Source organism: Scylla paramamosain, chromosome 13 (assembly GCF_035594125.1).
Source record: "Scylla paramamosain isolate STU-SP2022 chromosome 13, ASM3559412v1, whole genome shotgun sequence".
NCBI lineage: Eukaryota > Metazoa > Arthropoda > Malacostraca > Decapoda > Portunidae > Scylla > Scylla paramamosain.
The window spans coordinates 18175020-18188946 of NC_087163.1; the positions used below are offsets into that span (position 1 = coordinate 18175020).

Sequence of the window (13927 nt, forward strand, 5' to 3'; positions counted from 1 at the left end):
AAAGCGAACTTGGTGGAAAGGGCCATTCGAGCCATTAAAGCCAAGATCTATAAATTTTTTAACGCTAAACAATACATTGACATGCTCACCACCCTGGTGGAAACATATAGCCGCACGCCCCATCACTGATCGTAGTCCTCGCCGAGCGACCTGACAGTGGGGAAACCTAAGCGTAATCGATGAATGCTTATTTTGTCATAACTTGCGACGGAGCTTAGTAATGACAGCTGCTCACCGTCCGTTGATAGTGCCTGCCACTTGAGCGTGGCGGAATGTGCCGCAGCATTTCTCCGCAACACTCTTGTCTTTTGTGTAGCCGCCAAACTTGCGGCTCTTGTAATCTGTTGAAAACTAAGAGGGAAATTAATTGTTGGTCGGTCCTATGTCAATGACATCTTGGCCTCACTGTCTGCTGCTTCGTTTCCATCATTACCCACATGACTGAGTATCCATGCCAGTGTCACCTTTTTGGCCTCGTCTCTCAGATGGGACAGTAAGAGTCTGGTCATGGTATTATTATTTTTTTTTTACGTAGGAGGGACAGTAGCTAAGGGCAACAAAAATCCAATAAAGAAAAATGACCACTGATATGCCAGTCCCATAAAAGGGTCCAAAGGGGTAGTCAAATATTGAAGGATAAGTGTCTTGAAACCTCCCTCTTGAAGGAATTCAAGTTATAGGAAGGTGGAAATACAGAAGTAGGCAGGAAGTTCCAGAGTTTACCAGAGAAAGGGATGAATGATTGAGAATACTGGTTAACTCTTGCGTTAGAGAGGTAGACAGAATAGGGGTGAGAGAAAGAAGAAAGTCTTGCGCAGCGAGGCCGCGGGAGGAGGGAAGGCATGCAGTTAGCAAGATCAGAAGAGCAGTTAGCATGAAAATAGCGGTAGAAGACAGCTAGAGATGCAACACTGCAGCGATAAGAGAGAGGCTTCCCTTTATTAGGGCATTAATTGATGATATTGTGGGTCCACTTCCTCCTTCAAAGACGGGTCATAAGTATTTACTGACTATTATGGACGTCATTTCCATAGGCGATTCCGCTTAGGAGTATACACTCCCGGATAGTACTGAAGGCCCTAGTGAATTTCTTTACACATTATGGGCTTCCCACGGAAGGGCAGTCCGATCGAGGTTGTTCACGCAGACCATGACTGAGTAAGGGATTAATCACGTCTCGTCTAGCGCCTACCACCCTCAGTCAAAGGGTGCCTTGGAGAGGCATCATCAGACATTAAAGACCATATTAATGGTCTTTTGCTTCGATCATAGTAAAGTCTGAGATGAGGCCATCTCTTATCTGATGTCTGCAGTTCGGGAAGCACCCTCAGAGTCACTGGGGTTTTCGCCTAACCAGTCTTTGGTCATTGGGTGCGAGGCTCATTGGATGTAGTACGCGATGGATAGTGTCTCCCTTCCCCGGAGTCGGCAGAGTCAATGCTGGAGATGGTAACATGCACTCAAGAGCGGTTACTGAGAGCTGTTTAGTTGGAGCAGTTGCATCTTGGCCAAGCTCAAATTAATATGAAAGCATATTATGAAGGCCAAGTATATGTAGGAACTTTGCTCCGGGTGATGAAGTGTTAGTGCTGCTCCCTGTTCACGAGCAACTGTTGGCAGCACGATACAGTCGCTCTTATGTCGTGGAAAGGAAGATGAGAGATTTGAATAAGCGGAAGCGAACTCAGCTCTGTCACATCAACATGATGAAGTCTTATTTTAGGAAGGATGGTCCTTCGACCCCTCCGTGGAAGAGGCACCTCGGCTTCAGAGTCAATAGCGCCCGCATCAGCTATTGCGCGATTAATATAGCTTACTTAGAAACCCGGAGTGAAATGCAGAACAGATTGGAAATTGTTATCCATCTGTTTTTCGCAGCTTCCTAGAGAAAGCCACTCTACTTGAACATGATATTGATGAAGAGGAAGTTATTCGAGGAGGAGTTAACTTATACGGTAGATCATGGTTTAATTGAACGCATTCATAGTGAGTGGCGTTCACCTGTTACCCTCCAGTCCAAACAGGATGGAAAGGTGCGTGTTTTGTATTGATTTTAAAAAGGTGAACTCCCTCTCAAAAGCGGATACCGTTTGCGCGGTTGGATGACTATGTTGATCGAATTGGAGCAGCCACCTTTATTAGCAAAACTGATTAAATGAATGGGTATTAACAAGTTTCCTTGAATGAGCGAGCTAAAGAAATTGTTAATTTTGTTGCCAACAGGGCTCCATATCAATGTCAAGTTATGCTGTACGATCTGAAGAATGCCCCTGCCGCATTCCAATCGTGAAGTTAAGGGGGTGTCGTGTACATTAACGATATTATTATTTACGACACTATGAGGAAGGAGCATCTTGAGAACGACTGCAGGAGGTCGGTTTAGTCGTCAATTTCGAGAAGTTCGAATTTGTTAGGGGACAGGGTCCAGTATGTCAGCCTGTTCATTCCTGCCTATACTGGAATGTCCAAGCACCCAAATCAGGAGTTACTCCACCTGAAGTTTAAGTAAGAAGCGATCAGGCGGTTCACAGACTCGACCTGGCACTGATCTCTTCAGCGGTTCCTAGGGATGATCGGCTACTACCGCCGATTCATCCGGGAATATTCTAACCTGGTAGCACTTCTCACTGATCTTCTGCAGAAGGGACCCCTTTGGAATTTGTCGCAAGAGTGCAAGGGCTCATTTGCTGAAGTTAATGCTGTGTTAGTGCTCAGAGCGCCGGATAATGCAAAGCCTTCTGCACTAACTGCCGATGTTAGCCAAGTAGGCTGTATTATGCAACTCGAAGATAATCATGTCGAATATCTTGGATGGTAGTTTTCAGACAAACTTACACCTGCCCAGAGGAATTATTTGTTCATCGAGCAAGAGCTTTAAGCCATTAGCCCTGCAATATTTTTAAGTTTGTGCCCATTTATGCAAACAGAACTCAGGCTGCAGGTCTGAGATCCTCTCATGAAACTCGCCTCCACCCCCGAGATCCTTCGATGGAACACAGCCTCCATCTCTGAGACCTTCGCAACGAAAGCCTCGAAACCAGGAAAACTAGCGTCCGATCACTAGTTCACTGAATACAGACATTACCGTTCACTAAGAATATATATATATATATATATATATATATATATATATATATATATATATATATATATATATATATATATATATATATATATATATATATATATATATATATATATATATATATATATATATATATATATATATATATATATATATATATATATATATATATATATATATATATATATATATATATATATATATATATATATATATATATATATATATATATATATATATATATATATATATATATATATATATATATATATGTAATGAGTGCAAAACTAGGGCACAGTTAACTTACCTTAATTAGGCTCACCAAGCACTCACCACAAGAACCCACTGATTAATTTAAACCTCCTGCTTAGGTTCACAGAAACCCGGGCCACAATTTAAAAATTTAATGGTTGAGTACATAATAAAGAAAACACAAATGAGTACATAATAAAGAAAACACAAATAAAATATGAGTGCTTAACACTCTTAGAGGCCACACTGCTGGCACTCCAAAATACCTGATTCCAGTACCCTAACCAGTACCCTCAACCGCATGGGTTGGGTTGGGTTGGCATGGATACTCAGTCATGTGGGTAATGATGGAAACGAAGCAGCAGACAGTGAGGCCAAGATGTCATTGACATAGGACCGACCAACAATTAATTTCCCTCTTAGTTTTCAACAGATTACAAGAGCCGCAAGTTTGGCGGCTACACAAAAGACAAGAGTGTTGCGGAGAAATGCTGCGGCACATTCCGCCACGCTCAAGTGGCAGGCACTATCAACGGACGGTGAGCAGCTGTCATTACTAAGCTCCGTCGCAAGTTATGACAAAATAAGCATTCATCGATTACGCTTAGGTTTCCCCACTGTCAGGTCGCTCGGCGAGGACTACGATCAGTGATGGGGCGTGCGGCTATATGTTTCCACCAGGGTGGTGAGCATGTCAATGTATTGTTTAGCGTTAAAAAATTTATAGATCTTGGCTTTAATGGCTCGAATGGCCCTTTCCACCAAGTTCGCTTTAGTCTCGCGTGAGTAATTAGAGTACAACAACAAGTGTTTCGAATTTAAAATACGTCTTCACTTTCCTGTTATAAAATTTGGTTCCTTGATCTGTAAAGAGACGCGATATTCTCTTAGATTTTTCTGACTCTAGGATGGTCTATAATGCTTTCAGGGTACTTTCGGCGGATTTACTGGTAAGTGGTGCAACCTGTAAATATCGACTAGACGTCTAAACAAAACAGGATATATTTCACACCTTTATTAAGTTTTTGGAGGGCGGAAAAATCTCCCAGGTCGCACGTCATGATGACTCTGGGCTTGGGTACTGGAATCTTCCTGCGGGGAAACCTTTTTCCAGTCGCGGTGTGGGGTGTGTATGTATGACTTTGCCGAAGAAACTCTTTCACGTCACGCCAGGTTATATTTCTATTCCTTTTTCTTGCTTCCCTGTACAGGTGATGGATGCCCCCCTAAGCGGGATTGCTAATATCGTGATATGTATCTTTAATTGTCATAGTTTTCATAACAGACAAGGCAGTTCTCCCACAATATTGGTGCGTAGCTGTAGTTCTTCAGGCGTGTCCGGAGCTAAGATAACCGTGCGTTCGCTTCAAAACAGTATTTTTATAAATGTCCACAAACTGTTTCGAGCGTTCTCATCCAAAGATCTGTCTCCCTAAGAACTGCACTTGGTAAATATCTGCTTTTTTTTTTTTTTTTTTTTTTATGAGGATGTAATGTGAGGCGTTTAAGGCAATAGTTCGGGAATATTTTCCTTGAAAAAAAAAAAAAAACGTATTCTGCGTGATCAAAATGACGGGGAGATTCTTATGTCGTCCCTTAAAAAAGGTGTTTACCACTGTCTGCCGACGACAGAAAATCATCGTCTAATACCAAAAGCGTCTGGACACGCAGGTCTTTACATTTCAACAACTGGATCTATAATCTCCTCGTGTATTTCGCCCTTGTCTTTATTATTGGCCTTATATGTGGCGAGGTAATGGCACATATAACAATTTTGCTAAACACGCCTTCGTATTTCTCCACAGTCTTAGTACACAGATGTGCTTTTCCGGAATTGGTACATCCGGCAATAATGACTTATGACGGGTATCGAAATAGATTCAGCACCTCTTCGTTGAACGATTCACCTTAAGGAAGACTAAAACATACCATATCAAGTTACAGTATTTATTATGTACTGCAATTAAGAAGAAAAAAAAATTACATGCATCGTCTCTTACGATCATTTACCTTTTCTATAAAAATTCTCTTACGCTTAGTTACTCTATGGAATGACTGCTTCCGCTCCTGTTACATGATTCATGCTACTCACATCTGCACTGTCTCTAACCGACCTAACGGTCACGTGGTTGGTTGTTAAATAATCCTGGCAACATTTCTTTCTCGCGCCATAAGGCTGTCTTTTCCTCATTCGCCCAGTCCAACACCTGCTCCTGCTCCTCCTCCTCCTCCTACTCTTTTTCATCATCATCATCTTTTTTTACTTCTTCTACCACTTTCTCATTCCCCGGATGGTAATATGCGCGAGTGTGCTCACGGTCGACATGATATCGCTTGTCATCAAACCATAAGTGTTCGTGTCGTTATGCGTGTACTGGAGATTTTGTCCCTTGACATTTCTAATGTTAAAACGATCAACCCGTCTGGAAGCGTTGCCATTCAGCGTATCTTTGAAAGCTTGGTGTGTTAAAGTAAAACGCGTTGGTGACAACTCGGTATGCCTTTACAGTGTGTCATATAACTTTCATCTTTTATGAGTACTGAGTACATCTTGAGCTTCATTACCACAACTTCCTCGATGAGTCAAGCCCCTCTCTCCGTAATAGTCCTTTTCTCTCGCCGTTAAAGTAAGGATGATCATGTGGTAGAAGTTGCTAGTGTCCAGATAGCTATCTCTCATCATTTAAATTTTTATGAATTTCTAAACTGAAAATGAAACTATCCGTGTCTTCGTAAGCTAGTTTGGTTTGATCGCCGTAGTTAGCCTTGATCACCTTGTACTAGAAAGAGTACATGGCTTTCTTAGCCAACTCCAAGATCTGAAAAGTAATTAGGCTGTCTTATCTTGATGCTCTTTTTTTTTTTCTGTTCATACAGATAACCCTCTGGCTACCCAGAGAATACACTGTTTTAAAAGATGGATCGGCCAAGCATTTCAAAAAGGTGTTTTTGTCGGTGACATACCTTTGCTGTAATCCATATCTAACCTCCGAAAGAACTGATTGTCCATACACCGAATTCGACATCAACTTGAAAATCCGACTCTTGATTTTACATGTCTCCTGTTTACATTGATTAACATTTCTTTCTATAAAATGCTTAATGTATGGCGACAGGCGGTAACTATATATCCCATGGATACACTGAATCTCAAGCCCCAAAGATATCAACAGCTGGAGTAAATCAAGGCTTATGAAATGGCCCTTTAAACCTTGGTGTGACGCCACTAATTTCCGGTTTCTCTTGGCAAGTTTACGTCCTTCTACCTCTAATATCCCCTGATTGTGAGGTGAGAGCATGTCTTCTGTAATAATCATGTGAGTGAGATATAGAGAAAATTCATCAGTAAACCTAGCAACATCTTCAGCAATACCGCGGGTGTCGATATGAAGCCAGTAACCAGTGTCCCCATCTGTGGCATGATTACCCAGCCTTTAAAAATTCATCCATCTCCAGGGAGTTGAGTCTCTTAATATTCCCCACGGGCAAGGGCAAACACATCACGCTCGCATACAATGAACTGAAATCCAAATGCAATACATATGTACCAGCTTCGCCATTGCCCGCGTGGTTAGCCCTCATGAAGGATAGAACGCAGGTCAGAAAGCCTCCTCGAATGTTTCTTTTAACGAGGTGAAACAATTCACGACTGTAGGGTAGATGAAGTTGAACGACTGTCGACTTTAAAAAAGGCGTCATATGCGTACGATGGCAATGATACATAATGTGCCACGTCCAGACCATTGAGCTCCTGCAGAGATAATCTATATTTCATATAGACGTCGGCTAATAATCCAACGTCTATCTCACAGTATAATTTGACGTAATCACCTAAAGTGCGGCAGGATACCATCTCCCAGACACGTTGAACATGTTGATACTCTTCTGGCGAAACATGTCTCTGCTTGAGCGAGTCGCGAAAAGGCTCGCGAGATTGTAATTTCGTCTCTTTTAAACACTCTAAATTAGTGATGTATTCGTAACATACCTGCTTTTGTGTGCACACACTGTCGCTCGCCTCCTGGGGGAGATAACTGACCATCTTATGTGTATATCTGGTGTTATAACCTGCTGCTACATGACTTTCTATCACACATGACTAACTATCACACATGACACAAAGTGTCTTGGAATTGCAGGTCGTCAATCCTCACTGAATAATTGCGTGCTTGATTTGGAAAGAATACTGACTTCTGCCTTTGGTTTACTGAACTCTTTTAAGATGACACCGACATCAAAACTAATATTGTGGGCCAAGGTGATGAGATATTGGCTCATATCACGACACTGGAGGTTACAGTGACTGCGGTAAGCACCTATGAAATTATTCCGAGGCAGACTGTGGTCATGATGTCTGTGGCCGTTGTACTTGCTATAAAAGGGACGAAAACGAAGTTTGCATTGTCTCTTTCTCTGAAAAAGTTCCTGATCCTCGTCAGTCATATGCAGGAGATAATAAACGACTGCGTCTTTGATACGAGACCAGGCTTCCGACAGACTAGCTATGAAATGATTTACCGCGTTAACTCCCAGATAGCTACTCTTTTCCACCACGTTACCCTGGCGATCAACAATGATGTAAGCGTATCCTATGGCGTACTGTTCTGCTATTACAGTACCCCTCTCACATGGTATACTCATGGTTTCGAAATCAAAAAAGCATACATGAGATGGCTAATAGACATATGCAAAGTTCTTAAATTCCACTTTCTCATGTTTCTCGGGAAAGAGGAGAGTCTGGGTAAAGTCGCACTGGCATTGGTGATCGGCCAGGTTCACTATAGGAGGCACACGGCTGAAACATATGACACAGAATTGACGTGTAGACGCGTCTGATCAGTTTCTCGTAATACCTTTCCACATTTTTTATGAGCCCCATGTGTTTTCCACCCAGCAAAAGGAGAGGGATAACGACGGAAAACCTGGCATTTTCTTTCCTAGAAAGAGACAGATGATACCTGTCATCGCTTTTATACAGCGTGTAAACATGCAGAGACACGCGATTCAAAAGTTCCAGCTTAGATAGTCCCTCCCAACTCACGAGAAACGTCACACCGTCAGTCTTGACCCATCTCTCACAACCGGCGGGTCCCTCTACCATCCGCCGAATGTTCTTTCATGGTTTGCGCTGAAAATGGAATTTAAAAGCGCCCATACACTGAATAACACATGATGATAACCGATCGTTAGGATTGAAAATTTAATTTTTTCTAAGTATACTGCTAGGGTATGGAACATAACATTCAATGTCACTGACGGTTACATACGCACAACATTTTATGAAGAAGCCATTCGCTCGCGAAACGATAAATCCAGAGCTTTCCACCTCACCAGTGAGTCCTTCCAACCTGCCGCTTACCGTTTCATTCCATCGATCGACAAGTTCATCCACTTCCTGAAACGTGATTAAGCGAGAACGGAAAGCAATATGAATGATCCTGAAGATGTCCTCTCCTAGAGGAGAAAAAAATAACTAGCCTGAGGGGTAGCTGAGCAAACACATTCAATGAGGGAGGAAAATTTTGACGGTGACCAATGAAATAATTTCGTATCTCCCTTACAAAGAAACCCCGGTACATGTTAAGAAATGCAATGGATTCAGCCTGGACATGGGAGGGCACTGAATAATGATGTCTGGTAGAGCACCTCATAAAATTTCCCGTACGTAACATCGATCAACTCTGGATTTTCCGGTAGAGCTGAGGCCGGACTGGAAACTGCATCTGGTAGCAATACCCTTTGTGATACATCTGGCTGAGAGGAAGAATTGACACCTGGCGTTTTATCTGTGCAGGATATGCCACCGGGTCCTGGAGTAGACGATGAAAGTCTGCCGTCTGGTGTTTCATCTGTGGAAGAATTTCTTTCAATATATATATATATATATATATATATATATATATATATATATATATATATATATATATATATATATATATATATATATATATATATTTTTTTTTTATGTAGGAAGGATACTGGCCAAAGGCATCAAAAATCTAATAAAAAAAATGCCCACTGAAATGCCAGTCCCATAAAAGGGTCAAAGCAGTGGTCAAAAATTGGTGGATAAGTGTCTTGAAACCTCCCTCTTGAAGGAATTCAAGTCATAGGAAGGTGGAAATACAGAAGTAGGCAGGAAGTTCCAGAGTTTACCAGAGAAAGGGATGAATGATTGAGAATACTGGTTAACTCTTGCGTTAGAGAGGTAGACAGAATAGGGGTGAAAGAAGAAAGTCTTGCGCAGCGAGGCCGCGGGAGGAGGGAAGGCATGCAGTTAGCAAGATCAGAAGAGCAGTTAGCATGAAAATAGCGGTAGAAGACAGCTAGAGATGCAACACTGCAGCGATAAGAGAGAGGCTGAAGACAGTCAGTTAGAGGAGAGGAGTTCATGAGACGAAAAGCTTTTGATTCCACCCTGTCTAGAAGAGCAGTATGAGTGGAACCCCCTCAGCCATGTGAAGCATACTCCATACATGGACGGATAAGGCCCTTGTGCAGAGTTAGCAGCTGGGGGGGTGAGAAAAACTGGCGGAGACGTCTCAGAACACCTAACTTCATAGAAGCTGTTTTAGCTAGAGATGAGATGTGAAGTTTCCAGTTCAGAATCCTGATACCCTCTGCACCTCCTTATATACACCCCCCTTTCCCCTCCCGTGACCTATGCTAACCATGACCTACCTCAATACCTCGTGCTCGTCAAGTGGAGATGAAATGCACTCTTAACAGAGAAAATTAACTTACTCCTTAACTTAGGTTAATTATAAAGTAATGCAAACAAGCATAACAGAAAAATGTAACTACTGTGGTAGTATAGACCTGTTTGGCCTACTAATAACAGAGTTATAATTGAACGAACATTCTTGAAAATACAATAAAATATAAAATATAAAAGAAAAAGATTATATCATTGAAGGTAAATCACAGAAAGCGTACCTTACACCTTCTCCTTTAAAAATGGAGGATTACAAGACACACAGGGTGTTGATTGATATGTGCTGTCTTCAACAACCATTCTTAATAAAATACAGCATGGCTTAATCCTAAACTTACAACACTAAACCTAAAACCTAAATGTAAAAAAGTAATTAAAGAAATTAATTGATATGTACTGACCTTTGTATGTATCCAACGTTTTCTCTTACATCCGACATTGAGAAGGAATCAGATATCCTACAAGGAAGAAGAATTGTTTAGACAGTACAAAAAGAAGCATAGACAAGAAATCGTATTTAGAAAAAGGATATACTCCGAGTCCCTTCTCTCAAACCAGTGGACACCAAAGCAACAATACAAAGCCACATTAACAGTTGGTCACTCCGGGATCACCATTTTTTGCGGCGTGTCCTCGACTCCATCGCACACGCCTTCATCACTACGTGGGTCTCCAGGTTTGGCGTGCCTCTCAACATCATCTCTGACCGTGGCAGTCAGTTTGAGTCCAGCGTGTGGAACAAAGTCATGACTCTCCTCGGTATCTGCCGCATCAGGACCTCCAGTTGCCATCCACAAGCCAACAGCACAGTAGAGCGCTTTCATCGCCAGCTCAAATCTTCCCAGGCAGCCTCAACTCAACGAGAAAATTGGTCGCTCTCCATTCTTCTCATCGTTCTAGTTATCAAGATCGCCTTGAAGACGTATCTCTACAACTCCATCGCTGAGATCGTTTATGGCACCACGCTCAGACTACCAGGGGGAAATCTTGCCACTATACATGACCCTAAGCCCTGCAACATTCAGGATTTCAGCACACGCCTCAAGAGTTCCATGAAGAGCTTTCAGCCAGTGCAGCCCCGTGCGTCCCCAACGAAGACCTTGCAAACTGCAAGGGTGGACGTGATAAAGAAGTCTCTGCAGCAGCAGTACCAAGGACCTTTCAAGGAGAACCATCACCATCGACAGACATGGCTCTACTGACGTCGTGGCTATAAACCGTGTCAAGCCAGTCTACACGCTGACACCGGGCCCAACACCTCAAGCCACGCCAGTGACCTGCACTCCTGCTCATTCAAGCAACTCACCACATCACAAGAGGTAAGTGTCGTTCCTCCTACCACGTCACTAGGGGAGAAAATTGTAGTTAACCATGTATATATTCAACGTTTTCTTTCAAATCTAACGTTTTCTCTAACTTTATTTTCAGGGAACACTAAAACAAAATACAAAAAAAAACAACAACATCTAATCAAACCTTGATAAGGAGTCGAATACCCAACAAGGAAGAAAAATTGTATAGCCAATACAAAAAAGAAGTATAGACAAGAAATCGCATTTAGAAAAAGGGTATACTCTGACTCCCTTCTCTCAACCCAGCGGACAGCAAAGGAGCAACAAGACGCCACACCAATATATATATATATATATATATATATATATATATATATATATATATATATATATATATATATATATATATATATATATATATATATATATATATATATATATGATAGACTATTCGAAAAAATAATCAACCAAAGACTACGCACCCACCTAGAAACACACACACTCATTCCAGCATCGCAGCATGGTTTTAGACAAAACAAATCTACAAACACTGCCATAGCAACCCTCACCGAACTACTGGCCAATGCACTTACAACAAATAAAATAACCACAATTGTTACTCGTGACATATCTAAAGTATTTGATAAAGTCTGGCACCAAGGTCTCAAATACAAACTCACAACAATAAACTTACCGGACAATTACATAAAATTACTAAGCAGCTTCCTGGACAGCAGAACTGCAAGGATAACAATAAAAACACACACAGGCCCACCCATACCATTGTTTAGCGGAGTACCACAGGGAAGTAATTTATCGCCAACCCTTTTCTCCATTTACACCTCCGATATACCATTGCCAGGCCCACAATGCACATACACAGCCTATGCAGACGACATCACACAAATCATATCACAACCAGGGAAAAGCAGGAAATTCTTAGCACGCAAAGTACAAGCAGAAATCTCAAAAATAAACCAATACGAGAACAAATGGAAAATTAAAACTAATATAAATAAATTCAACATTTTTCCAGTATCTATAATAAAAACAGAACCTATAAATGTTAACAATCATATAATACCATACTCCAGCAAAGCAAACATGCTTGGTTTAACAATTCACAACAAAGGATACACTCGACAAATCACTAACAATATAGCAAAGGCCAAACATGCACTATACACTCTAAAAAGATTTCATAAACTAACCACTAACATTAAACTACATTTGATTAAAGCCTGCGTAATTCCAATGCTAATATACCCAGATTATCCTCTGGCTACACTTTCAAAACATGCAATTAGAAAACTACAGAAAATCCAGAACCAAGCCTTAAGATTCGCATACAATGAGAAATACCCATACAGAAAAACTACTTTAGACCTGCATCAATTAAGCAATCTGAAACCAATAAACATTATATTACACGAACGAGCACAGAAGACAAAATACACACTTCAACATATACTACAAGACAACACATACATACAAACAATAACAGAAAACCAAAACAACAACTCGGAACACACATGGTTCAAGAAAACGGCAAAAGCTCTTGAACGAGAGGTTCCACAACCACTTTACACATAAACAGGGAAAAGGGAAGAAGAAAGAGGGAAGCAAAAACAAAATAAACTCACGCACACACACATAAATACACCCACGCACACACATGCACACGCACACAAAACACACACGCACTCACCAAACAACCAGTAAAACTAAAACATATATATATCTACACACTGACACTTGTCCCTAATCAATAGACACACCTTGCACTGCGTCAAAGAGTACAATTAATAAGAACAGCAAGGCGTATCGCCCGCCACCTTTCATTCTTTATCTGTACTTCACTTTCATCCAACCTATTATTCCCTCCAACTCTCAACTCTACCCCCCCCCCCTAGTTTCACCCAAACTTTCTATCCCCTCAAAAGATCAAAAGAAAGATATATATATATATATATATATATATATATATATATATATATATATATATATATATATATATATATATATATATATATATATATATATATATATATATATATATATATATATATATATATCGGAACTTCGTCATCTATCTATCTATCTATATCTCTCTCTCTCTCTCTCTCTCTCTCTCTCTCTCTCTCTCTCTCTCTCTCTCTCTCTCTCTCTCTCTCTCTTTATATATATATATATATATATATATATATATATATATATATATATATATATATATATATATATATATATATTGTTATCCTGAACTATATTTCCTGTAAATTTTACGTCCCCAGCAGGTGCAGTAACTAAGGAGTAGCAATCTGTTCAAGTTTACGCTTAATTTTCTGAAATGTGAGCGTTTTTTTTTTTTTTTTCAAAAGAAAATGCATTTTACTTTGCAGTTCTTTCCCTACTTTTTTTTTCTACTAGAGATTGATGAAACAGTGAGAGAAGAATTGCATTGATAAGAAAAGTTAATTAAGATTTATAGCAATTATTTATGTAACCATTTTATACTTTAATTAATTTACAAATCAAAAGTAAATATCAAAAGTAAAAGATAAATATAAATAAATATAATTTAGT

The 13927-nt window shown here is 40.4% G+C and overlaps 1 protein-coding gene across 1 annotated transcript; it reads left to right on the plus strand.

Moving 5' to 3' along the window:
- Window positions 1–10009: 10009 nt before the first annotated feature.
- LOC135106212 (uncharacterized) lies at window positions 10010–11254 on the plus strand. Its single transcript, XM_064014984.1, has 2 exons — window positions 10010–10040; window positions 10611–11254. The coding sequence occupies exons 1-2, from the start codon at window positions 10010–10012 to the stop codon at window positions 11252–11254; spliced, it is 675 nt and encodes a 224-aa protein (XP_063871054.1).
- The last annotated feature ends 2673 nt before the right edge of the window (window positions 11255–13927 follow it).